The sequence below is a fragment of the Staurois parvus genome, unplaced genomic scaffold (genome assembly GCF_062004578.1).
Source record: "Staurois parvus isolate SC_StPar_1 unplaced genomic scaffold, SC_StPar_1.0 ptg000849l, whole genome shotgun sequence".
Lineage (NCBI taxonomy): Eukaryota > Metazoa > Chordata > Amphibia > Anura > Ranidae > Staurois > Staurois parvus.
In genome coordinates this window covers 586,368-613,437 of record NW_028318645.1, presented here as the reverse complement: position 1 = coordinate 613,437, position 27,070 = coordinate 586,368, and the positions used below count along the sequence as shown (strand labels likewise).

Sequence of the window (27,070 nt, the reverse complement as noted above, 5' to 3'; positions counted from 1 at the left end):
CCCGGTCCCGCACAGTCTGAGGTTCCTCAGGATACGAGGAATCCGATGGTCCATCTACACTGGGTGGTTCCGGATGGACATTGGAGGGAGCCGGGTTTTCTCCTGGACTAAACTGTGTGATGTCCTCATCTTCTACTTTCCAGTCTGGAGACAAAGTGAGACAATCCTCGGAGGTTTTCCTCATCTCCCGGCCATGGACTAAAATACAAAGACAAAGAGGATTACTAGACAGGAGCTGATTGGTTCCCCCAAACCAGGACTCCGCCCACATCAGGCTGCTTGGTCTCTGAGGAGCTTACAATTCCACCCTCAAGGGAACTAGGAAATGGCTCCTCTGATCTCCTACCAGGTCATTTCTTTATTCATGGACCTTAGTCAGAGAGTGAGGAAACAACCAGAACTGTCTTTTATAGGAGGGACAGTGATGAGGGGATTATAGGACGAGGGTCCCCACCCCCTCTATCACTCATCGCCATCTTCCCAACACAAGAAGTACTGCACTTCCTTATTTAGTCCATGATTTAGTCATGAAGAACAGCAGGGCTGAGCCCCACCAGAGGTCAGAGAGTGAGGATGGGGGGAGAACAACCAAGATGAAGACTGGACTGATCCTGAAGACCACCATCATTGGGGTATTGACTCCTCCCTCATTATCACTTTCTGTTTAAGGGTCCAAAGTTGGAGGATGTTATCACATTATTATCACCATGTAAAAGTCTGTGCTCCAATCACATCATCCGATATAAAATGTCCAGCTGGTAGGAAATGAGTGAAAAATAATTAAGGCCTACAGCATGTAATGTACAACTTATCATAAAGGACACAAAAGTTAGGACTAAACAGTATTAGTTTTCTTCTATATTCATCTGGTGATCTAGCCAGTAAATCTGTTTTATAAAAACTCTGCAGCAGAATGTATCAGTTCCAGGGATGAGGCAGACCATTTACCGGTGTGTGTGTGGTGGCCCAGCAGACCAGTCTGCGGACAAACTGTTGGGTGGTGGCAAGCTACTGTTTGTTGTGTGTCCGGTGTGGGGGGGGTGGACAGTGGAAGACTGATTAACAACGGGGTTCTAGCTTGTAGGATAGCTGGAGGAATCCTAGAAAGGTGTGCCAATTGCTAGATTGCTCCCCAACCTTTGCACAAGATTGTATGTAAGATTTGTGTTTGCCTGTGTGTGGTCAGCCAGCTGGATTGGAGTGGAGTCTCCCTCTAGTGGTGACCAAAGATAGTGCAGGCTGTGAAGGTATATCACGGTCAGTCTTATATGCTCAAAGTCCCCTCATTCCCTCTTTACCCCAGTCATGGGCGGACCACACTTCAGTTAGCTAGTTACCGTGGGAGTGCATTTTATCTATGACATCACAGTGACCTCACAGTTCCTCTCCCAATGTTCCTCCATCCAGAGTCAGAGAATCCTATGACATCACACTGACCTCACAGCTCCTCCTCCCAATGCCCCTCCATCCAGAGTCAGAGAATCCTATGACATCACACTGACCTCACAGTTCCTCCTCCCAATGCCCCTCCAACCAGAGTCAGAGAATCCTATGACATCACACTGACCTCCCAGTTCCTCCTCCCAATGCCCCTCCATCCAGAGTCAGAGAATCCTATGACATCACAATGACCTCACAGCTCCTCCTCCCAATGTCCCTCCATCCAGAGTCAGAGAATCCTATGACATCACACTGACCTCACAGCTCCTCCTCCCAATGTCCCTCCATCCAGAGTCAGAGAATCCTATGACATCACACTGACCTCACAGCTCCTCCTCCCAATGTCCCTCCATCCAGAGTCAGAGAATCCTATGACATCACACTGACCTCACAGCTCCTCCCCCAATGTCCCTCCATCTGACATTTCTCTGATGCTCTTAGGATGTGGGGTCCCTTGGTATCCTCACATGTAAAGTGGGACTGTTGGTCCTGCGTTGTATGTAATGACATCAGAATGCTGCAACAAGCCTATACCCTGCGTAGTGTGGGGGTCCTGTGGGGGGGAATTATACCTCAGCCTGAAGTGGGGCTTTAATAAAATGGAGACCTGAATGGAGAGGTGAGGAGGATTCTGGGAATATCATTTGATGTGACTATTTGTGTTCAGATGTAGAGTTTTCCTCCTGTGAAGTCTGGAGATCATATGACATCACATTGCCTCCACCTCCCTCCCTGATAGAAGAGAGAAAGAAGAAGAAGATTCTAGAAGTCACCAGAGAGATCACTGAGCTGCTGACAGGAGAGGTGAGCGGTGCCGGGAATTCTGGGACATTCTCCAGTAACAGACAAGGGATGTGTCTGGATGGTGACTGTATCATTGTGTGTGTCAGGTTCCTATAAGGTGTCTGGGTGTCACTGTCTATTTCTCCATGGAGGAGTGGGAGTATTTAGAAGGACACAAGGATCTCTACAAGGACGTCATGATGGACAATCAGCCGCCCCTCACATCACCGGGTAAGAGGAGACTTTATTGTAAAGGAGAGAGCAGTACGGAGGATCCACCTAGATCCCCCATCATCTGATAAACACATAGAAACAATGGATTCAGTCAGTGTGTGTGTTTCCTACAGATGGATCCAGTCATGGGAACCCACCAGAGAGATGTCCCCGTCCTCTGTATTCCCGGGATTCCACACAGGAAGGTCACACCATCCCTCACCATTACAAGGTTGGTGGGATGGAGCATCTAGAACATGGACTTGTAGAGAAGATGTTTGAATATTTAATGTGACCTTATATTTTACAGATGATATTTTCTCTCATTTCCTTGATTTAGAGTGGAGATCCAATCGATATAGAATTTGAGGGTAAAGCAGAAGAAGAAGAGGCGTATGGGAACCCACCAGAGAGATGTCCCCGTCCTCTGTATTCCCGGGATTCCACACAGGAAGGTCACACCATCCCTCACCATCATCAGGTAGATGATGACAATTATTGGTAGTTGTGATTTATACACAGCATGTTTGTTACAATGAATGTTTTATTATATCTTTCAGAGTGGAATCCTCGGGGATGAGAATATTGATGTTAAAGAAGAGTATAAAGAGGAGGATGAGGAGTATGGAGTGATGGAGGAGTTTTCAGAAGGACACAAGGATATGATGGAGCCACCTAATACCAGGAACCCACCAGAGAGATGTCCCCGTCCTCTGTATTCCCGGGATTCCACACAGGGAGGTCACACCATCCCTCACTATTACAAGGTTGGTAGGATGGAGCATCTAGAACATGGACTTGTGGAGACAATGTGTGGATGTTTATGTGACCTTACATTTTACAGATGATATTTTCTCTCATTTCCTTGGTTTAGAGTGGAGATCCAATCGATATAGAATTTGAGGTGAAAGCAGAAGAAGAAGAGGCGTATGTGAGGGATGATCAGCAGTCTATGGAGGAGGATGGAATAACGGGGACATTTATAGAGGAGGACACTCCTACAGAGATCAGCACAGGTGGGTCATGAACACTAAATCCATTCCTCCACCCATACTGCTCACTGATTGGTCCAGAGTAGGGCGGGGACTGGGTGATATCAGCCTGTAATCCCCTGGTCACTTTCCTGAGCTGTGTTCCCCGTCCTGTATTCCTGGATTTCTCTCGGATAATCTTCCTTCTCTGTGCTGCAGACACAATTTATGTCTCTAGACTGGATTTATGGAGGTTCTGGGGTTCAGCTGGCAGCAAAATGTTGCTCAACCTAGGCCCCTGGGGTATGTGTTGGGTCTTTTCCCCATGCCCGGGTCTAGTAAGATCTCTAACAGAACAATTCTCCCAGGGTTCCTTGCTCTGTGGTCTGCTGGCTGTGCCGGGTGGAGGGATATGTCTGTAGTGTCTCAGACCCAAGTCACTGAGTGCAGTCTCAGGAGATGGGAGGCAGCGGTGTGGGATTTCTGCAACTTGTCTACAGGAAACATTTAATCTTCCACTGATTACTGAATACAATATTATGAGTCCTGACCCTTACACTATAAATATACTAAAGAAAAAATGCTGCACCTACATCTTTATCAATAAGTGCTAAAAGTGCAAATTTCATGCAAATATACTACAGTATATTGCCAAAAGTATTTTCCCCGCCCTCCCAATCATGTGATTCCGGTGTTCCAATCCCCTCCCAATCATGTGATTCAGCTGTTCCAATCCCCTCCATGGACACAGGTGTATACAATCAAGCCCCTAGGCATGCAGACTGCTTCTACAAACATTTGTGAAAGAATGGGTCGCTCTCAGGAGCTCAGTGACTCCAAGCGTGGTCCACCTGGGCAATAAGTCCATTCGGGACATTTCCTGGCTACTTAATATTCCACTCTCAACTGTTATAACAAAGTGGAAGCAACTGGGAACAACAGCAATTCAGCCACCAAGTGGTAGGCCACGTCACATGACAGAGCATGGTCTTAAGCACACAGTGCGCAGAAGTCTCCGACTGTCTGCAGAGTCAATAGCGAAAGACCTCCAAACTTGGTGTGGCCTTCACATGAGCCCAACAACAGTGTGTAGAGAGCTTCATGGAATGGGTTTCCATGGCTGAGCAGCTGCATCCAAACCTTCCATCACCAAGTGCAATGGAAAGCATCAGATTCCGTGGTGTAAAGCACGCCGCCACTGTACTCTAGAGCAGTGGAGATGTGTTCTCTGGAGAGACCAACCACGCTTCTGTGTCTGGCAATCCAATGGATGTGTCTGGGTTTGGTGGTTGCCAGGAGAAGGGTACTTGCCTGACTGCATTGGGCCAAGTGTAAAATTTGTTGGAGGGGGATTATGGTGTGGAGTTGTTTTTTAGGGGTTGGGCTTGGCCCCCTAGTGCCAGTGAAGGGAACTTTTAAGGCAACATTTTGGACAATTTCATGCCCCCAACTTTGTGAGAAGAGTTTGGGGATGGCCCCTTCCTGTTCAAACATGACTGCACACCAGTGCATGAAGCAAGGTCCATAAAGACATGGAGGAGCCGGTTTGGGGTGGAGGAACTTGACTGGCCTCCACAGAGTCCTGACTTCAACCCCATAGAACATCTTTGGGATGAATTAGAGTGGAGACTGTGAGCCAGGCCTCCTCCCCCGACATCAGTGCCTGACCTGACAAATGTGCTTCTGGAAGAATGGTCCAACCTTCCCATAGACACCCTCCTAAACCTTGTGGACGGCCTTCCCAGAAGAGTAGAAGCTGTTATAGCTGCAAAGGGCGGGGCCAACTCAATATTGAACCCTACGGACTAAGACTGGGAGGACATTAAAGGTCATGTGCGTGGAAAGGGTGGGGCCAACTCTCAATATTGAACCCTACGGACTAAGACTGGGGGGCCATTAAAGGTCATGTGTGTGGAATGGCAGGCCGCCCAATACTTGGGGCAATATAGTGTATGTAGGTAGAAATGTCCACACATGGACTTCCTCAGTGACCCCTAAGACTACGTACAGTTGTGTCCAAAATTATTCAACCCCCACTGAAATTGAGTGTTTTGGCCAGTTTGACATTGCTTTTGATCATTCAGTCATCTTGCTTACATTTACATTAAAGAGGCACTTGTAGGTCAGACAAATATAACATAACAGTTATAATGAAATAACCACAAATGTCTTTTCTGTGCTCACAGCATTATCAGTTTTATTCAACCCCCAAGTGACATTCAATCTTAGTACTTAGTACAGCATCCTTTTACAGTTATAACAGCTTTTAAACGTGAAGCATAGCTTGACACAAGTGTCTTGCAGCGATCTACGGGTATCTTCGCCCATTCTTCATGGGCAAAGGCCTCCAGTTCAGTCACATTCTTAGGCTTGCGCACTGCAACTGCTTTCTTTAAGTCCCACCAGAGGTTCTCAATCGGATTTAAGTCTGGTGACTGCGATGGCCACTCCAAAATGTTCCAGCCTTTCCTCTGCAACCATGCTCTAGTGGACTTGGAGGTATGCTTGGGATCATTGTCCTGTTGAAAGGTCCAACGTCTCCCAAGCCTCAGGTGTGTGACGGACTGCATCACGTTTCCATCCAATATCTCCTGGTACTGAAGAGAATTCATGGTACCTTGCACACGCTGAAGCTTCCCTGTACCTGCAGAAGCAAAACAGCCCCAAAGCATGATTGACCCTCCACCATGCTTCACAGTAGGCAAGGTGTTCTTTTCATCATAGGCCTTGTTCTTCCTCCTCCAAACATAGCGTTGATCCATGGGCCCAAACAGTTCTAATTTTGTTTCATCAGTCCACAGAACACTATCCCACAACTTTTGTGGTTTGTCCACATGGCTTTTGGCATACTGCAGTCGACTCTTCTTATTCTTTGGAGACAGCAAGGGGGTACGCCTGGGAGTTCTGGCACGGAGGCCTTCATTACGCAGTGTGCGTCTTATTGTCTGGGCTGAAACTTCTGTACCCACATCTGACAAATCTTTTCTCAGTTCCTCAGCAGTCACACGGGGACTTCTCTCCACTCTACGCTTCAGGTAGCGCACAGCAGTCGAAGTCAGCATCTTCTTTCTGCCACGACCAGGTAGCGTTTCAACAGTGCCCTTTGCCTTGAATTTGCGAATGATGCTTCCTAAGGTGTCTCTTGGTATGTTTAACATCTTTGCAATCTTCTTATAGCCATTGCCCTTCCTGTGAAGAGAAATCACCTCTTCTCTTGTCTTCCTGGACCATTCTCTTGCCTTCACCATGTTTGTAACCACACCAGTAAATGTCTAGAAGGAGCTGAGTATCACAGTCATTTTAAAGCTGCCTAATTGGTGCTTATTATGCTTGATTGCTGCTCGGTGACATCCACAGGTGTTTTCAATACCTGATGGAAAGCACCTGTATGAACCTCTGTTCTTCAGAGTGGTAGTCTTTAAGGGGTTGAATAATTGTGGCAATGAAGAAACCACATAAGAACCATTTACTACTGTATTACATAAACAATTGATGTCATTTTAGTTGCATTTGGGTAGTTACAACGTCCTTGTAGGATTTGATTCTGAATACAATTCCAAATGTACACTATAGTCCCTAAACCCCTTTACAGCATTGGGGGTTGAATAATTTTGGACACAACTGTATGTACCTTTTATCAGGTCTCCAGGTGGATTTAGTCTGTAATATATCATAGGTAGACTCATCTCTTCAGGGAAGTCTATCACACCTCCAACTAACAACTAAACTTTTAATTCTTCCATCAGCTCATCCCCCAGACTTATTACCTTTTGTACCACTTACCCCACCCAGTTAGATTGTCTGTCTCTGTATATAGCGGTGTCTAATTGTGACTTCCATAGACGCCGGAAATAATGTTTAATATTTACATATTTTAACTAGTTTTAATAGTATATAACTTATCACATTGTATGGTATATGTCTGCACTATTCATTAATTAGAGGCATGGGATAATACACTCCTAACTTTTTGACTCTTACACTATATAATTTATATTGTACATTACATCCTCCTGCCCCCTGCACTATATGCTCTATGTTGTACATTACATACTCCTGACCCCTGCACTATATACTCTATGTTGTACATTACATACTCCTGACCCCTGCACTATATACTCTATATTGTACATTACATACTCCTGTCCCCTGCACTATATACTCTGTTGTACATTACATCCTCCTGACCCCTGCACTATATACTCTATGTTGTACATTACATACTCCTGACCCCTGCACTATATACTCTATGTTGTACATTACATACTCCTGACCCCTGCACTATATACTCTGTTGTACATTACATACTCCTGACCCCTGCACTATATACTCTGTTGTATATTACATCCTCGTGACCCCTGCACTATATACTCTATGTTGTACATTACATACTCCTGACCCCTGCACTATATACTCCATGTTGTACATTACATACTCCTGACCCCTGCACTATATACTCTTGTATGTTGCATCATTCTGATATTATATAGTTCAAACCTTAGGCATCCTATATAAGTTGTACATTACATTGGCCTTACTTCTGTTCCCCCCCATTTCCTCCCAGCTGGACATTTTATATCGGATGATGTGATTGGAGCACAGACTTTTACATGGTGATGATAATATGATAACATCCTCCAACTTTGGACCCTTAAACAGAAAGTGAAAATGAGGGAGGAGTCAATACCCCAATGATGGTGGTCTTCAGGATCAGTCCAGTCTTCATCTTGGTTGTTCTCCCCCCATCCTCACTCTCTGACCTCTGGTGGGGCTCAGCCCCGCTGTTCTTCATGACTAAATCATGGACTAAATCAGGAAGTGCAGTACTTCTTGTGTTGGGAAGATGGCGATGAGTGATAGAGGGGGTGGGGACCCTCGTCCTATAATCCCCTCATCACTGTCCCTCCTATAAAAGACAGTTCTGGTTGTTTCCTCACTCTCTGACTAAGGTCCATGAATAAAGAAATGACCTGGTAGGAGATCAGAGGAGCCATTTCCTAGTTCCCTTGAGGGTGGAATTGTAAGCTCCTCAGAGAGCAAGCTGCCTGATGTGGGCGGAGTCCTGGTTTGGGGGAACCAATCAGCTCCTGTCTAGTAATCCTCTTTGTCTTTGTATTTTAGTCCATGGCCGGGAGATGAGGAAAACCTCCAAGGATTGTCTCACTTTGTCTCCAGACTGGAAAGTAGAAGATGAGGACATCACACAGTATAGTCCAGGAGAAAACCCGGCTCCCTCCAATGTCCATCCGGCACCACCCAGTGTAGATGGACCATCAGAACCTCAGACTGTGCGGGACCGGGCCGGCCTTCCAATAGGGAAGAGCTTCTCCTGTACTGAGTGCGGGAAATGTTCCTGTTATAAATCCCATCTTAATGTACATAAAATATCTCACACAGGGAAGAAGCTGTTTTCCTGTCCTGAGTGCGAGAAATGTTTTTCATGCAAGTCTCATCTTTCCATACATCAGAGATCTCACATGGGGGAGAAGCCGTATTCCTGTCCTGAGTGCGGGAAATCTTTTTCTGATAAGTCCAATCTTTACACACATCAGAGATCTCACAAAGGAGAGAAGCCATATACCTGTTCTGAGTGCGGGAAATGTTTTTCACAGAAGTCCAGTCTTTACAGACATCAGAGATCTCACGCGGGGGAGAAGCCATATTCCTGTCCTGAGTGTGGGAAATCTTTTTCAGAGAAGGCCAGACTTTACAGACATCAAAGAACTCACACAGGGGGAGAAGCCATATTCATGTCCTGAGTGTGGGAAATGTTTTTCACGGAATTCGCATCTTTCCAGACATCAGCGATCTCACACAGGGAGAAGCCACTTTCCTGTCCTGAGTGAGGGAAATGTTCCTCACTGAAGTCCTGTCTTCCTGTACATCAGTGGTCCCACGCAACCCTGGAGGTGTATTAGTGCCTTGAGTGCGGGAAATGTCTTCTAGATGAATGTTGCTGGACATCCCAGCTCTCATGTGGGGAAGAAGCACCCCCTGATATACACCTCAGATATACTCCATGGCTGATCTTCATCATGGAAGAAACAGTTCATAAGGAGATCAGAGGCCCCCAAAGACATGGATGAAGTGTGGGACCGGGTTGACCATTGATATCAGGAGAAGAGTAAAAATGGAGTCCTGCCCTGTGATTGGCTGAGTACATTTTGTGGTGGGAGATTTCACAAACACTTGGAGGTCTTTTTAAAAAAAATGGTTCTACCTCCTGTATACCGGACACTTCCCCCCCCTTCCTGCCCAGGCTGACTGGTAACTATCAGCGCTCTCACACTTTGAATGACAATTACACAGTCATGCAACATTGCACCCAAATTATATTTTTGTAATTTTTTCACACAAATAGATATTTATTTTGGTGGTATTAAACACCACTTTTTACCATTTCTGCTTGCTTCTTGTTTTTACAAATAAATCGTCTTTCCTTATAAATGTAGACAAAGGTGTATTCTGCGCCATTTCTTGGGTACAATAACCCCAATCAGTGTCTATGATTCAGTGTGTAGGAGAGTTATAGAGTCTACAAACTATGGGATAGATGTCTGAAAATCCATCATGTCTGATGACGGCAGATCTCATTTCTGAGGACCAAAAACACCAGAACGGTACAAATTGTCAGAACTTTATCTGTGAGGAAATAATTCGTATACAATTCATGGAAACAGGCGGGATCTGGAATGAAGGAGATTCCCTACTAATTCTCACAAAGTAACCGACATCCCAGTTCTGTATTTGTGATAATTGGAAGACGAAATAAAACGCAATAATGTGCAAAAATATATATTTATTAATAATATAAATCAGTACAAAATGGGGATGAAATATAATAGGTGATGATAAATAATAAACAATACAAGATAACAGTACAATGATCTAATCCACAATAATGGGGAGAAATACAAGCCAGCAATTACTTCCAAATATTAATGAATTACATCCAACTGTCTGGAAATGTCGTGTAAGAAATCAGTAACTCAGCAACATGTGACAACAGATATACAAATCCCCCCCGTGATCTCTCTACAACCAGATATTCAACCCTCAACGTGTACCTTGCCATGACTTGATCTGGAATCCCATACACAGGCCAATCCAATCCGCTTACAATCTGAGATGAAGATGTAATGTTACATGAAGTAGTCTGCCTTGTCATATATATACTGTATACATCCGGATAAACCATTGACTAGAAGCCAGAATCAGCTTCAGGGATATGTAAAATCAATCTTCCCCAGAGGAGGGAAATGATAATAATTTATACTGCAGGTAAAATGACGTCACATCCCCTCCTGTGCTCACCAGAACCGTTATCGGACTAAACAATGTATCTGGAGATATAAGGGGAGTACAAGTTATCTGAGGAAAATGAAAGTTCTAGTTCCCAATATGGACTGTATGGTGTCAGTGATGTCAGCTTTCAGTGCGCTCACTTCAGGGGGTGTCTGTGTCCGTCTGTTGCCCCTTGTCTCCTGTCTTGTGGGGTCTTGTTTTGTGATGTGTGTCCTCTTCTCTGTCCGTCTCTTACTTTTATCCCTCCAAATAAAACCTAGGCGGGCAAAGCTCATCTCTCCTCACAATGACGTCAGACTAGGTGCTATTTTCTCTACTAATTGATTTCAGTGACCTGAAGGGGGCAGTATAGGATGAGGAATTCTCTGACATGTCTTCTGGAACATGACAAGGGTTGACCTTTAACCTCGGCTGGTAAGGACATGACTACATTAGAGAGAACTGCTTTTCTGCCAGGTTTGGTGTCACACAGACTGGTACCCATGTCACTGCTAATAATGTATTACTGAAAGTGGTTGTAAACCTAAAAAACACAAATCAGTCCAATCCTGCAGTTGGGTAGATTTTACCTTTACTGAGCCATTCAGCTTAGTCTGGAATCTTTCAAGCAATCTATAGTATATAGTAATATAGAATCTAGTAATATAAACCTGGATGACATAAGTAAGCAAGCATTCACTTCATGTAATACTAATAATAATACAAGTGACATTTTTGGATCAGATATTCCTGTCACATAATAATAACACCATATACAATGTAAGGTATAATATGCACTCTTTCCAGAGGATCATGGGAAATAATCATTGTGACCAGTTCTTGTGTCCTTTGTCCAATCTAGACATGGACTCATCCATTTATCTTACCACTTGGTGTCATGTCTAGTCTTCATCTTGTAGCCGTCTGATCCCACCATACCTCCCCCCAGATTTATAACCTGGGAACATAAGCTGTAACCACCTTGGAATGCTCTTAGAATCTGTGTTCAGAAACCATGAAATAGAATATACAGAACAAAATGGCTTCCAGCATGTCCATGTAGAGATGATAAGTTCAGCCTTCCTGTTTCATTCTGTGAGCCCAGAACAGTTCCGTCATTTCCCCCCTTTTTCTCCATGGTATTCAGGTGAACAACCTAAGACATATCTGGGACAAAGGTCGGAGTATAAGTCATTTACTGCAAAGAGTGAGGCCTTTCTTCATCCTGGATTGAGGAATGTTTTCCTCCAAACTGATAACGGCATGGTGGTGTCTTAATAAAAATTAAATCAACTGCAAAGTAGTTGTTTCCACCATCATACCCGACATCGAGAATACAAAGCTTGTAATCACAACTGTGATGAATCACTTTGGTCGTTGATTTGTAGACATTGGTTGAGTAGTGAATGTTTTCCTGGCGTGTTCCAACATGACCCGTACTCTTGCTTGAGCTCGGTTTATGTGGCAGTATACCATTCTTGTATTTCCACAAGTTGTAGCTGGGATATGTGGTAGTTTCTCTCAATGGATATCTTTGGGTCCACATTCACAGAGATCTTCTGAGATAATATCTTTCTGTTAGTGGGCAAATATCACAAGAAAACATTCAAAAAGCTGAACTCATAGCCCAAGGCCGTGATCACAACCAAACAGGAAGTCTCTATTGAAGACAGGAAGTGATGTCAGCTACAGATAGTGATGTCAGGTAAAGAAAGGAATGGTGATGTCAGGTACAGACAGGAAGTGATATCAGGTAAAGAAAGGAGGCGATGTCAGCTACAGACAGGACGTGATATCAGGTAAAGAAAGGAAGTGATGTCAGGTACAGACAGGAAGTGATGTCAGGTACAGATAGGAAGTGATATCAGGTAAAGAAAGGAAGTGATGTCAGGTACAGACAGATAGTGATGTCAGGTACAGATAGGAAGTCATATCAGGTAAAGAAAGGAAGTGATGTCAGGTACAGACAGGAAGTGATGTCAGGTACAGACAGGAAGTTCCATGTGATAGGAAGTATAGAGGAGACTTTGGTGGAAGTGGCAGCAGAGGAGGTAATAAGATGTTATTTTCTATTTACACCCAGTAACCCCCCCCCCCGTCATGTCCGTCCTCTTCCTCCATAGTCACGTCCGTCCTTTTCCTCCATAGTCATGTCCTTCCTCTTCCTCCATAGTCATGTCCGTCCTCTTCCTCCATAGTCATGTCCTTCCTCTTCCTCCATAGTCTCTGTGAGTTGTCATCCATGGTGAGTAGTCTCTGGAAACAGATGGTGTTGGCGGTCAGCATGTGTTTTCTCATTGGGCATCGTTCATTATTAATGATGTAGATCTGCATTGTTGGATGAGTGACGAGGGATTACTTTGGGGAAATCTTTGTTTATTAATAAAGGACTAGTCATGTGATGTGGGTGACGTCTTTATTTACTATTTACATTATTTCTTTCTGAATGATCACCCCGGGGTATACGTACCCTTACACATTCATGTGGGGGAGGTAGCTGAGAGCCCTCTTATTTGAAGAGGGATTCCAGATTCCAATATGTCCCCCACCAGGAGACCCCCCCGAGGTCAGGGTTGTGGGGAAGAGGTCCTTTACAAGATACACTCCCCATATTGAGGGCACATGGCCTGGCATGGTTTAGGGGAGGGGTATGTGATCGGGGGAAGGACCCCAGGCCTTCTTTTATTGTGTGGGCTTCCCCCATTTATATCTATACCAGACTCCCATCCAGGATAAGGGTCTGCTATGTATTTTAGGGGCAACCCCACACAATTTTGTTTTTTTTTTAGTTTCAGTTCCCTATTACCATGTATAGCAGATCCTCATCTTGGACAAGGATCCAGTATGGATAAAAGAATCCCAGATCGTTCTATATACAAACTAGACTGAACCGGGTACATTTGGCTCCTCAATACCTCTCACTATCACCAGCTCCAATGTACTGACATCATGGCTGCTCTCAGACCCCCCACCGGGTATAGGGGCCCCTGTGATTCTGACTCTGTATTTAGCCTGTCGGTGCTTCATACAAATATACTGTATATATATATATCACCCCAAACAATATATATCAATATAAACACGCAATATCATCAACATCACGTGAGAAATCAAAAGTGTCCTAAATGATGCAAAAAGTCTTCAAATATCTTCTCATCTTTTAATAAATTAAATATAAATGATCTTCTCCAATGTCTTCCTGTGTTTCACCTCCTGTGCTCCTTCCAGATCCTGCGTAGTTCCTGTACATCCCCCACCATCCCCCACTGAGCTCCCCTCCACTTATGGAGCCTTCTGTCCTCAGGTCATAGTACACGTCTCCATGATTTGGGATCTTTTGGTGGCTCTCCTTGACTGTGATGTCACTAATAGTGTCCTGTTGTTCCTGGCTGTGGGATCTGTTCCTCCATAGAGATGGTTGCATGGCTCTTCCTCTATGCAGTGATCTCCTACATGACCGGAGGTCCCCATAGTGTACTATGTATGAAAAGGTGTGTTTATGAAGGAACAAATCCACTCACATTTACATGAAAAATACCGGCATGTAGTACACACAGCGGGGCCACGGCTCCCATGTCACTTCCAGTCTCAGCACTGACACCCGGCTCAACCTACACGCATCATCACACCACGTGACTTCCTCAGTGGGACATGGCCGGGGGCTGCCTGCCTCTGTATATAGCCGTGTCTAAATGTGATTTCCATACACACCGCAAATAATGGTTCATATTTACAGATTTTATTTAGTTTATTATATGACTTATCACATTGTATGGTGTATGTCTGCACTATTCATTCATTACAGGCACAGGATAATACACTCCTAACTTATTCACCCTTACACTACATTACATACTCCTGACCCCTGCACTATATACTCTATGTTGTACATTACATACTCCTGACCCCTGCACTATATACTCTATGTTGTACATTACATACTCCTGACCCCTGCACTATATACTCTGTTGTACATTACATACTCCTGACCCCTGCACTATATACTCTGTGTTGTACATTACATACTCCTGACCCCTGCACTATATACTCTGTTGTACATTACATACTCCTGACCCCTGCACTATATACTCTATGTTGTACATTACATACTCCTGACCCCTGCACTTATACTTTATGTTGTACATTCCATAGTCCTGACCCCTGCACTATATACTCTATGTTGTACATTACATACTCCTGACCCCCGCACTATATACTCTATGTTGTACATTACATCCTCCTGACCCCTGCACTATATACTCTATGTTGTACATTACATACTCCTGACCCCTGCAATATATACTCTATGTTGTACATTACATCCTCCTGACCTCTGCACTATATACTCTATGTTGTACATTACATACTCCTGACCCCCGCACTATATACTCTATGTTGTACATTACATCCTCCTGACCCCTGCACTATATACTCTATGTTGTACATTACATACTCCTGACCCCTGCACTATATACTCTATGTTGTACATTACATACTCCTGACCCCTGCACTATATACTCTATGTTGTACATTACATACTCCTGACCCCTGCACTATATACTCTGTTGCACATACATACTCCTGACCCCTGCACTATATACTCTATATTGTACATTACATACTCCTGACCCCTGCACTATATACTCTGTTGCACATACATACTCCTGACCCCTGCACTATATACTCTATATTGTACATTACATACTCCTGACCCCTGCACTATATACTCTATGTTGTACATTACATACTCCTGACCCCTGCACTATATACTCTATGTTGTACATTACATACTCCTGACCCCTGCACTATATACTCTATGTTGTACATTACATACTCCTGACCCCTGCACTATATACTCTATGTTGTACATTACATACTCCTAACCCCTGCACTATATACTCTATGTTGTACATTACATCATTCTGATACTATATAGTTTTTAAAGAATACCCAACATTTGTCATTGCTCGGTGAATGTGTGTCACATTCTTTTAGTTAACTTTTTAAAAACAGACCTCCAAGTGTTTGTGAAATCTCCCACCACAAAATGTACTCAGCCAATCACAGGGCAGGACTCTATTTTTATTCTTCTCCTGCCATCAATGGCCAACCTGGTCCCACACTTCATCCATGTCTTTGGGGACCTCTGATCTCCTTATGGACTGTTTCTTCCATGATGAAGATCAGCCATGGAGTATATCTGAGGTGTATATCAGGGTGTGCTTCTTCCCCACATGAGAGCTGGGATGTCCAGCAACATTCATCTAGAAGACATTTCCCGCACTCAAGGCACTAATACACCTCCAGGGTTGTGTGGGACCACTGATGTACAGGAAGACAAGACTTCAGTGAGGAACATTTCCCTCACTCAGGACAGGAAAGTGGCTTCTCCCCCGTGTGAGATCTCTGATGCTTGTAAAGACTGGACTTCCATGAAAAACATTTTCCGCACTCAGGACAGGAATACGGCTTCTCCCCCGTGTGAGATCTCTGATGCCTGGAAAGAATGGACATCCGTGAAAAACATTTCCCGCACTCAGGACAGGAATACGGCTTTTCCCCCGTGTGAGATCTCTGATGTGTGTAAAGGCTGGACTTCACTGAAAAACATTTCCCACACTCAGGACAGGAATACGGCTTCTCCCCCGTGTGAGATCTCTGATGTATGGAGAGTCGAGACTTGTCTGAAAAACATTTCCCACACTCAGGACAAGAATACGGCTTCTCCCCCGTGTGAGATGTCTGATGACTGGAAAGATGGGACCTCACTGAAAAACATTTCCCACACTCAGGACAGGAATACGGCTTCTCCCCCGTGTGAGATCTCTGATGTGTGTAAAGATTAGACTTCACTGAAAAACATTTCCCACACTCAGGACAAGAATACGGCTTCTCCCCTGTGTGATATCTCTGATGTCTGTAAAGATAGGACCTCAATGAAAAACATTTCCCGCACTCAGGACAGGAATATGGCTTCTCCTCCGAGTGAGATCTCTGATGACTGGAAAGATAGGACCTCAATGAAAAACATTTCCTGCACTCAGGACAGGAATACGGTTTCTCCCCCGTGTGAGATCTCTGATGTCTGTAAAGATTAGACTTCACCGAAAAACATTTCCCACACTCAGGACAGGAATAAGGCTTCTCCCCCATGTGAGATCTCTGATGTGTGTATAGTCGAGACCTGTCTGTAAAACATTTCCCACACTCAGGACAGGAATACGGCTTCTCCCCCGTGTGAGATCTCTGATGTTTGTAAAGATTGGACATCTGTGAAAACCATTTCCCGCACTCAGGACAGCAATACGGCTTCTCCCCTGTGTGAGATCTCTGATGTCTGGAAAGATGGGACCTCAATGAAAAACATTTCCTGCACTCAGGACAGGAATACGGCTTCTCCGCCATGTGCAATCTCTGATGTGTGTAAAGATGGAACTTATCTGAAAAACATTTCCCGCACTCAGAACATGAATATGGCTTCTCCCCCGTGTGAGTTCTTTTATGCACATTAAGATTGTATTTATAATGGAAACATTTCCCGCACTCCGTACAGGAGAAGCTCTTCCCTGTTGGAAGGCCGGCCCGGTCCCGCACAGTCTGAGGTTCCTCAGGATACGAGGAATCCGATGGTCCATCTACACTGGGTGGTGCCGGATGGACATTGGAGGGAGCCGGGTTTTCTCCTGGACTATACTGTGTGATGTCCTCATCTTCTACTTTCCAGTCTGGAGACAAAGTGAGACAATCCTCGGAGGTTTTCCTCATCTCCCGGCCATGGACTAAAATACAAAGACAAAGAGGATTACTAGACAGGAGCTGATTGGTTCCCCCAAACCAGGACTCCGCCCACACCAGGCAGCTTGGTCTCTGAGGAGCTTACAATTCCACCCTCAAGGGAACTAGGAAATGGCTCCTCTGATCTCCTACCAGGTCATTTCTTTATTCATGGACCTTAGTCAGAGAGTGAGGAAACAACCAGAACTGTCTTTTATAGGAGGGACAGTGATGAGGGGTGTGACGGGAGTCACATTGGGTTGGGGGCCCATGGAACCCAGCTCACTTAGGAGGGGTGGGGAGACCCCTGTCTCAGCTCCCCATATTCTTTTATGTGTAACTCACCCTGTGCCTGTTAGGGGTACAGGGTGATCTGTCCTAATATTGGGGTGGGGGATTGTTGATTGTTTAATGCCATGTGGTTGCATCCCATTGTTCTATTGTGTGTCTTGCTTGGGAGCAAACTATTATGGGATGTGTTTATGTCTATTAGCTTAGTGGGGGTGTCTCCAGCAGCCCTCCCTCCTGATGGGACTGTCTGCTGGTGTGAAGTTTGAATACCTGTGTGTTTCTTGTTACTAAATGTAGATTGCCCTACCCTGTGTCCTTATGCAGGGAGGGGGGACTGTCCCCTGAGTGTATAAAAAGCCAGTTTGAGTTTCAAATAAAGAGTTCCATGTTCAGACAGACTGGTGTCATCTAGTCTTGTATGGTCGGCTGTGGTGTCTGTGGTTGGTGTTCGGACAGGGAAGCGGTATTATAACGGAAGTACCCAAGCGCAGTCTGGGTCTGTTCCGGTACATTGGTGGCAGCGGTGGGATTGTGCTTCCTGGATGTGAACACATCCAAACCTCCACCGGGATCTAAGGTTCGGATAACAGGAGATGAGAGACAGATACCACCCACAGCTATGGAAACGGAGGTCTTATGGCGGATGCAGCAACTGCTGGCTTACTTAGACGATCTTGTTTCTGCATGGGATGAGCTTGGATGGAGGAATACGTCTGTCCAACAACTGGATGAGGGTATGGAAGATGGAGCAGTCGGCTCATCCCTCCAATGACAGATCCCAGGATGTATGGATCTAATTGATTTTTCACTGGAAGATGTTATGGGTGATGAGGCACCTGCCAAAGTGCTGGCACTGGGCCCAAGGGCCACCAGCCCATGCCCTGAACATTTAGCCATTCCAGAGGCTGGGGATTTGATAGACTTCTCTGCTGAGGAAAAACCACCTGGTGAGCCTCCAGCAGAAGAGCTGGCAACAGGGCCAAACATTGCTGAGCTCTACCCAGGACCAACAACAGCTTCAGTCTCCCTGAGAGAAGAGGTGGCCGGCCTTTCTCCTACACCACTGACCGGGACATGGGATTTCCTGCCAGAAGCATCTTTGGAGGTAAAAGAAACTTCTCCAGCAGAAGCGCTGACAACCAGACAGAGGGTCCAGGATCTCCGCCCCACACCTGCGGTAGTTTCAGAGGCCCAGGGGGAGAAGGGAGAGGAGGTTGTTGTCCTCCCTCCCCCAGAGGCAGCCAGAGTGGAGGGAACTGTCTTCCCTCCCAAGCCAGGATCTGTGCACCAGGGGGACCGTGACAGAGGAATGGTATCTCAGCAGCAGATCCACAGTCTGGGAGTGGAGGAAGCCGGCCTCCCTCCCCCACGGTTAGCTAGAGCAGATGTGGGGTCCCCAGCAGAAGTGCTGGCAACAGGACAAACCACTGCTGGCCTCTACCCAGCAACTACAAACACCACCTGGATACCCCGGGGATGCTGGGCAGTCGGCCCAGATCCCCAACAGCATGATGGAGCCGGCCCAGCCACCCTGTCTTCTCTCCAGCGGCTGAGAGGACTTCAGATAGAAGGACCAGCCCATACTTCTCCCCAGCGGCAGGTATGTTCTATGAGAGAGGCAGAGGTTGGCTGGGTGAGTAATGCTTTGTGTGGGACAATTTGTTTGGGGAACTGTGTGGGTACTGGCATTGGGGGACTGAAAGTACAGACTAACTTCAAAGTCCACCAGTCTGGGGTCTCCTCCTGCTTTAGTCTCCTGCCAAAAGGGGAGATATGTGACGGGAGTCACTTTGGGTGGGGGGCCCATGAAACACAGCTCACTTTGGAGAGGTGGGGAGACCCCTGTCTCAGCTACCTATATCCTTTTATGTGTAAGTCACCCTGTGCCTGTTAGGGATACAGGGTGATCTGTCCTAATATTGGGGTGGGGGATTGTTGATTGTTTAATGCCATGTGGTTGCATCCCATTGTTCTATTGTGTGTCTTGCTTGGGAGCAAACTATTATGGGATGTGTTTATGTCTATTAGCTTAGTGGGGGTATCTCCAGCAGCCCTCCCTCCTGATGGGACTGTCTGCTGGTGTGAAGTTTGAATACCTGTGTGTTTCTTGTTACTAAATGTAGATTGCCCCACCCTGTGTCATTTTGCAGGGAGGGGGGACTGTCCCCTGAGTGTATAAAAAGCCAGTTTGATTTTCAAATAAAGAGTTCCATGTTCAGACAGACTGGTGTCATCTAGTTTTGTTTGGTCAGTTGTGGGGTCTGTGGTCAGTGTTCAGATGGGGAAGCGGTATTATAACGGAAGTACCAAGCACAGACTGGGTCAGTTCTGTTACAAGGGGATTATAGGATAAGATTCCCCACCCCCTCTATCATTCATCGCCATCTTCCCAACACAAGAAGTTCTGCACTTCCTTATTTAGTCCATGATTTAGTCATGAAGAACAGCAGGGCTGAGCCCCACCAGAGGTCAGAGAGTGAGGATGGGGGGAGAACAACCAAGATGAAGACTGGACTGATCCTGAAGACCACCATCATTGGGGTATTGACTCCTCCCTCATTATCACTTTCTGTTTAAGGGTCCAAAGTTGGAGGATGTTATCACATTATTATCACCATGTAAAAGTCTGTGCTCCAATCACATCATCCGATATAAAATGTCCAGCTGGGAGGAAATGGGTGCAAAAGAAAGCTAATGCAATTTACAACTTATTATATAGGAGTTAGGACTATACCGTTCAGAATGATATAATGTACAAAAGTATACAGTGTAAGGGTCAGGACTCATAATATTGGTATTCAGTAATCAGTGGAAGATTAAATGTTTACTGTAGACAAGTTGCAGAGATCCCACACCGCTGCCTCCCATCTCCTGAGACTGCACTCAGTGACTTGGGTCTGAGACACTACAGACATATCCCTCCACCCGGCACAGCCAGCAGACCACAGAGCAAGGAACCCTGGGAGAAATGTTCTGTCAGAGATCTTACTAGACCCAGAAATAGGGAAGAAGACTCAAAGCACACACCCCAGGTGCCTAGGTCTAGTTACACTAATGGTGAAAATGAACATTTTTCTGCCAGCTGAGCCCCAGAACCTCCATAAATCCAGTCTAGATACATAAATTGTGTCTGCAGCACAGAGAAGGAAGATTATCCGAGAGAAATCCAGGAATACAGGACGGGGAACACAGCTCAGGAAAGTGACCAGGGGATTACAGGCTGATATCACCCAGTCCCCGCCCTACTCTGGACCAATCAGTGAGCAGTATGGGTGGAGGAATGGATTTAGTGTTCATGACCCACCTGTGCTGATCTCTGTAGGAGTGTCCTCCTCTATAAATGTCCCCGTTATTCCATCCTCCTCCATAGACTGCTGATCATCCCTCACATACACCTCTTCTTCTTCTGCTTTCACCTCAAATTCTATATCGATTGGATCTCCACTCTAAATCAAGGAAATGAGAGAAAATATCATCTGTAAAATGTAAGATTTATGATTGTGACATCACACACAAAATCCACACATGGTCTCCCGTCACCTTCAGCCCCCCACAACCACTGCCCAGGGTTGTGGGGAAGGGACCCTTGCCCACATCAACATGGAGACGATGTGCTTTTGGGGGGGAGCGCCCCTGCCCCGAAGCAACCACCCCATGTTGAGTATATGTGGCCTGGTATGGTTCAGCAGGAAGGTGGGCACTCACTAAGGGTCTGGTATTGATTTTGGAGGGGACCCCACACCATTTTTTTTATTATTTTGGCATCAGGGGTTTCCCTCAAAATCAGACCTGTCACAGCTGTAAGCAGTGAACTTAGCGACCATCCGCTCTTTGTTTACTGGTTGCTGAGGACACTGGCAGCTGCCCTCTCCTTAACAACAAGCTATTTACAAGTGTTGCTATGGACACCAGTGGTAAATTACCGGCAGGCTTCACTACTAAAAAACAGAATGCAGCATCTTACTACATACTGGGATACGGGAAGATACCGCTTTGTGATTGGAGCCCATAGTCTCTACAAGTCCATGTTCTAGATTCTCCATCCCACCAACCTTGTAATGGTGAGGGATGGTGTGACCTTCCTGTGTGGAATCCCGGGAATACAGAGGACGGGGACATCTCTCTGGTGGGTTCCTGGTATTAGGTGGCTCCATCATATCCTTGTGTCCTTCTGAAAACTCCTCCATCACTCCATACTCCTCATCCTCCTCTTTATACTCTTCTTTAACATCAATATTCTCATCCCCGAGGATTCCACTCTGAAAGATATAATAAAACATTCATTGTAACAAACATGCTGTGTATAAATCACAACTACCAATAATTGTCATCATCTACCTGATGATGGTGAGGGATGGTGTGACCTTCCTGTGTGGAATCCCGGGAATACAGAGGACGGGGACATCTCTCTGGTGGGTTCCCATGACTGGATCCATCTGTAGGAAACACACACACTGACTGAATCCATTGTTTCTATGTGTTTATCAGATGATGGGGGATCTAGGTGGATCCTCCGTACTGCTCTCTCCTTTACAATAAAGTCTCCTCTTACCCGGTGATGTGAGGGGCGGCTGATTGTCCATCATGACGTCCTTGTAGAGATCCTTGTGTCCTTCTAAATACTCCCACTCCTCCATGGAGAAATAGACAGTGACACCCTGACACCTTATAGGAACCTGACACACACAATGATACAGTCACCATCCAGACACATCCCTTGTCTGTTACTGGAGAATGTCCCAGAATTCCCGGCACCGCTCACCTCTCCTGTCAGCAGCTCCATCATCTTCTTGGTGACTTCTAGAATCTTCTTCTTCTTTCTCTCTTCTATCAGGGAGGGAGGTGGAGGCAATGTGATGTCATATGATCTCCAGACTTCACAGGAGGAAAACTCTACATCTGAACACAAATAGTCACATCAAATGATATTCCCAGAATCCTCCTCACCTCTCCATTCAGGTCTCCATTTTATTAAAGCCCCACTTCAGGCTGAGATATATAGCACATCCAAGAGACCAAGCCGGGGTCACTACACAGAAAATCAATCCAAGGAAACAACAGGCAGGACGAGGAATAGCAAGAAGGAGCTGAGAGACAAATGAGAATATTGCTCAGCCAATGGGAGATGATCTCAGCATGACTTCCATCATGAAGGAGATGAGGGGGAGGGGAGGAAGTCACTGAAGGTGACCATAGATCCATGGAAATTCAGCTGGTTCAGCAGGGATCGCTCACATTTCCATCCATGTGTGGCCACTGCCGGATAAAAGCCACTCCCCCAGCGGCTGCAGCCAATAGCTTCAGTGCTGATCCGTGTATTCTGAGAGCGGAGGAGTCCCCCCATTGTCAGAATACAAGAGTGCTGCGGGGAGGATTCCCCCATCCACCTCCAATGTGTGGATGGGGGAATCACTTCAGTTTTTATGGTCATCCCGCTGGCTGAACGATAAAACTGAACCATGTAGGCCAGCTTTGGGAGCAAATATATTATCATCAACTCCTCCCCCTGAAGGGGTTCATCTACGTATTACCTCCTCTGCTGCCACATCCAGGAATGTCAACTCTCCGCTTCCTCATTCATAGAACTTCCTGTCTGTACCTGACATCACTTCCTGTCTGTACCTGACATCACTTCCTGTCTGTCTTCCATAGAGACTTCCTGTCTTGGTAGAAGTGAGATCCCCACCTTGTGGAGCTCAGAGGAACTGCAGCCCCGAGAAGCGTCTGGTAGTGTGACCCCGGCCTTGTGCTGGGTGTGTATGGACTGTAGATCCTTATAGAGGGGTCACCTCCACTCCCACCAAGGGGGACAGAAATATATGACTCCTCGGGGGAGGGGTTTTGGCTCCTTTGATTTTGCAGTAACATTGATTGCAGATTTAGTCCTGTAGAACATCTGGTATATGGATACAAAGCCCCCCAGCTGGGAGTAAAGGGTGGAAATGGCTGGTGACCCCCAGATTTGGGCAATGATGTCATCACTATAAATGGATAAAACCCGCGCTATGTGTAACAACTCCAAACCTACAAAAACCTTCTAGCGGACTGCTGCTGTAACAAAGGGAAGGATTCCCTGTCATCTAGAAGAGCATTATGTGTCACAGCGCTGTCCTATTGTGTGTGCACAGAAATCATCACAAATACACTACAAATATGTGGAGACATTCAGAGATAAAGAGCTCGGGGCTCCAAATCCTATTCTCTGCACATCCACTGCTTCCACTTTACACCCACTTCATTGGTCTTATGGGGTTTATCAATAAATGAAGGAAACTGAACCGTGTGCAAATTCATCCACAACATAAAGTGCTTTGTGCTCAAGATGCTGCTCCCTGCACATCCACTGCTTCCACTTTACACCCACTTCATTCATCTCATCAGATTTGCTGCTATAGGAAATCATCTCAAATCCTGTGCAAATCCATGGAGACAGACAATATTGTGTGCTCAGTATAGTGTTCTCTGCAAGTCCACCGCTTCCACTTTGCATCTACTTCAATCCACTTATTTTACTCCAAAAATCCACCAATCAGTGAAAAGTTGATAAGGTGTGAAAGTGCTCCGCCCTCCAAACTGTGTGGGCTGTAGTGTAGCCCCGCCTTCTTCCACCTCTTGTACACGGGATGGTGAGGGCGCCCCCTAGTAGTGCTTCCCCCTCACCACACCAATAGGACTCCCAGCTTTTCAGCTCCCAGAGTCACAAACATCCTTCACACTCTCCTCATCTCCGATGGTAAAGGAACCGGATCCTCCTCGCTCACTCCTGCAAGTCTGCTGCGGGTTCTGTCAGTCTCCCTCCTAGACTCCGCCTCCAACCGCCATTCCAGCAGGAGCTCCGCCTCTAAATACACACTCAGGGAGGAGAGAAAGAGGAACCCGACATCGTGTGACACCTTTTATTACATGGAAATACGAAAATCAACGGGACTAATGCAATCACATTTACTGCAAAATCAGAGGGACCAAAATGTGTCCCCCGAGAAGTCAGGCTGCAGGAGATCTGCTGAGACATAGAGAGGGAAATGGGTGCTAATAGGCTGCAGGAGATCCGCTGAGACATAAAGAGGGAAATGGGAGCTAATAGGCTGCGGGAGATCCGCTGAAACATAGAGAGGGAAATGGGAGCTAATAGGCTGCAGGAGATCTGCTGAGACATAGAGAGGGAAATGGGAGCTAATAGGCTGAAGGAGATCCGCTGAGACATAGAGAGGGAAATGGGAGCTAATAGGCTGCAGGAGATCTGCTGAGACATAGAGAGGGAAATGGGAGCTAATAGGCTGCAGGAGATCCGCTGAGACATAGAGAGGGAAATGGGAGCTAATAGGCTGCAGGAGATCGGCTGAGACATAGAGAGGGAAATGGGTGCTAATAGGCTGCAGGAGATCTGCTGAGACAATGAAATGTGTATGAAATGGATGGATGTGCAGACACTCCCAGAAGATGATGTCATTATGAGTGGATTGATATATATTTTTGCATTGTCCCCCCAGAAGGATCAGGTTTGGCGGGATCGCTCTCATTAGCTATACATTTGTATTTTGTGTTCTGTGTTTGTAAGACTTTTCTATATGTAATAAGAGATGTTTGTTGAACAGTTGGTTACATAAGAGTTACATTTATTTCTTCTTCCTTTATTCAGTAATGTTTCATCTCCCGTAGTATCCCTGTAAGGTACATATTATACAGGAAGGGGGATTATGGGATGGATCTCGGGGCTGCAGTTCCTCTGAGCTCCACAAGGTGGGGATCTTACTTCTATGCAGATAGGAAGTCTCTATGGAAGACAGACAGGAGGGATGTCAGGCACAGACAGGAAGTGATGTCAGGTACAGACAGGAAGTGATGTAAGGGACAGACAGGAAGCAGAGAGGAGACATTGGTGGAAGTGGCAGCAGAGGAGGTAATAAGATGTTATGTTCTATTTACACCCAGTAACCCCCCATCATGTCCATCCTCTCCCTCCACAGTCACGCCCGTCCTCTTCCTTCATAGTCACGTCCGTCCTCTTCCTCCGTAGTCACGTCCGTCCTCTTCCTCCATAGTCACGTCCGTCCTCCTCCTCCATAGTCACGTCCGTCCTCTTCCTCCATAGTCACGTCCGTCCTCTTCCTCCATAGTCACGTCCGTCCTCTTCCTCCATAGTCACGTCCGTCCTCTTCCTCCATAGTCACGTCCGTCCTCTTCCTCCACAGTCACGTCCGTCCTCTCCCTCCACAGTCACGTCCGTCCTCTCCCTCCACAGTCACGTCCGTCCTCTCCCTCCACAGTCACGCCCGTCCTCTCCCTCCACAGTCACGTCCGTCCTCTTCCTCCATAGTCACGTCCGTCCTCTTCCTCCACAGTCACGTCCGTCCTCTTCCTCCATAGTCACGTCCGTCCTCTTCCTCCACAGTCACGTCCGTCCTCTTCCTCCATAGTCACGTCCGTCCTCCTCCTCCATAGTCACGTCCGTCCTCCTCCATAGTCACGTCCGTCCTCTTCCTCCATAGTCATGTCCGTCCTCTTCCTCCATAGTCACTGTGATGTCTTTTATCTCCAGCAGATGATGATACACACATATATAGTGTGGGAACCCAGATGAACCCCTTCAGGGGCAGAACATTCCCCCACTTCCGGGGCCGGAACATTCTCCTCATTGTGGAGATAAATTCTAGTAATATGGTCCTCTAAACAAACAGCACTGACAATAAATAGACAAGACAAGGACCATCCTGACCATACATGGCCTACAAAGGGCAATGATGACACTACACAGGCAGCCAATAGGCAATCATTACACTATGCAGCCAACACAATGATGGAGTGCCGGGGTCAGGAGTATGGAGCATAGAGCCCCTTACATTGCTGCTCAGGAGGAAGGAAACATTCCTTTGTAACAGAAAATGTATATAAATCTGAGGCTCTTTTAGAAATGTCCGGGGGGGTTAAAGAATGAAAGGGGCTTTATAGGGACTAAAACATTTCATATGTGTAACATTGTGCTGTTTATCTCCTCTTCCCCTCCCCCGCCTGTCTCCAGAACCGCACCCGGGGACTAGCAGGGAGGGGAGAGACCTTGCAGTGTAATGAGAACCGATTGGCTGCTCCTCAGGAAAGGGGAGTGTCCTGCTTATCCTTTCTGCCTTTCACTCCCAGAGCTGTTTTTGCATTTTTTGCACGTTTAAAAATTATTTTAGGCCTGAAGATGACACAAAACCCCCAAAATATCGATTTTCTGAAAGTAGAGACTTTAGAGAATAAAATAGCAGCAGTTCTAATTTTTATATGTCAGAAAATATTATCACAAAGTCTAGGAAATGCAAAATTTCAGTAAA

General features: G+C 46.0%; 3 protein-coding genes across 3 annotated transcripts in view; 1 reads left to right on the top strand and 2 right to left on the bottom strand.

The window, feature by feature from the left end:
• LOC149443555 (uncharacterized) overlaps positions 1–27,070 on the bottom strand; it is a 188,290-nt gene that overhangs the window by 33,461 nt on the left and 127,759 nt on the right. Inside the window, 2 exon segments of the mRNA XM_089655569.1 lie at positions 4,655–4,662; positions 16,151–16,623. Coding sequence (XP_089511695.1) covers positions 4,655–4,662; positions 16,151–16,623 — 481 coding nt within the window.
• LOC149443559 (uncharacterized) lies at positions 748–4,021 on the top strand. The gene is made up of 4 exons (XM_089655567.1): positions 748–758; positions 2,779–2,917; positions 2,997–3,203; positions 4,016–4,021. Exons 1-4 carry the CDS (start codon positions 748–750, stop codon positions 4,019–4,021), a joined length of 363 nt encoding a protein of 120 aa, XP_089511693.1.
• Positions 22,071–22,690, bottom strand: LOC149443558 (oocyte zinc finger protein XlCOF8.4-like). Its single transcript, XM_089655566.1, has 3 exons — positions 22,519–22,690; positions 22,309–22,432; positions 22,071–22,192 (listed from the first exon to the last, which is right to left on the bottom strand). Exons 1-3 carry the CDS (start codon positions 22,540–22,542, stop codon positions 22,071–22,073), a joined length of 270 nt encoding a protein of 89 aa, XP_089511692.1. The 5' UTR covers positions 22,543–22,690.

Excerpts from the sequence above, each read along its gene's own strand:
- LOC149443559 (XM_089655567.1), top strand. Across the intron at positions 2,918-2,996 it reads CCATCCCTCACCATCATCAG|AGTGGAATCCTCGGGGATGA; the intron begins GTAGATGATGAC and ends TATATCTTTCAG.
- LOC149443558 (XM_089655566.1), bottom strand. The coding sequence starts at position 22,542 with ATGATGGAGCTGCTGACAGGAGAG. Across the intron at positions 22,433-22,518 it reads TGGAGCTGCTGACAGGAGAG|GTTCCTATAAGGTGTCAGGG; the intron begins GTGAGCGGTGCC and ends TGTGTGTGTCAG. Across the intron at positions 22,193-22,308 it reads GCCGCCCCTCACATCACCGG|ATGGATCCAGTCATGGGAAC; the intron begins GTAAGAGGAGAC and ends TGTTTCCTACAG.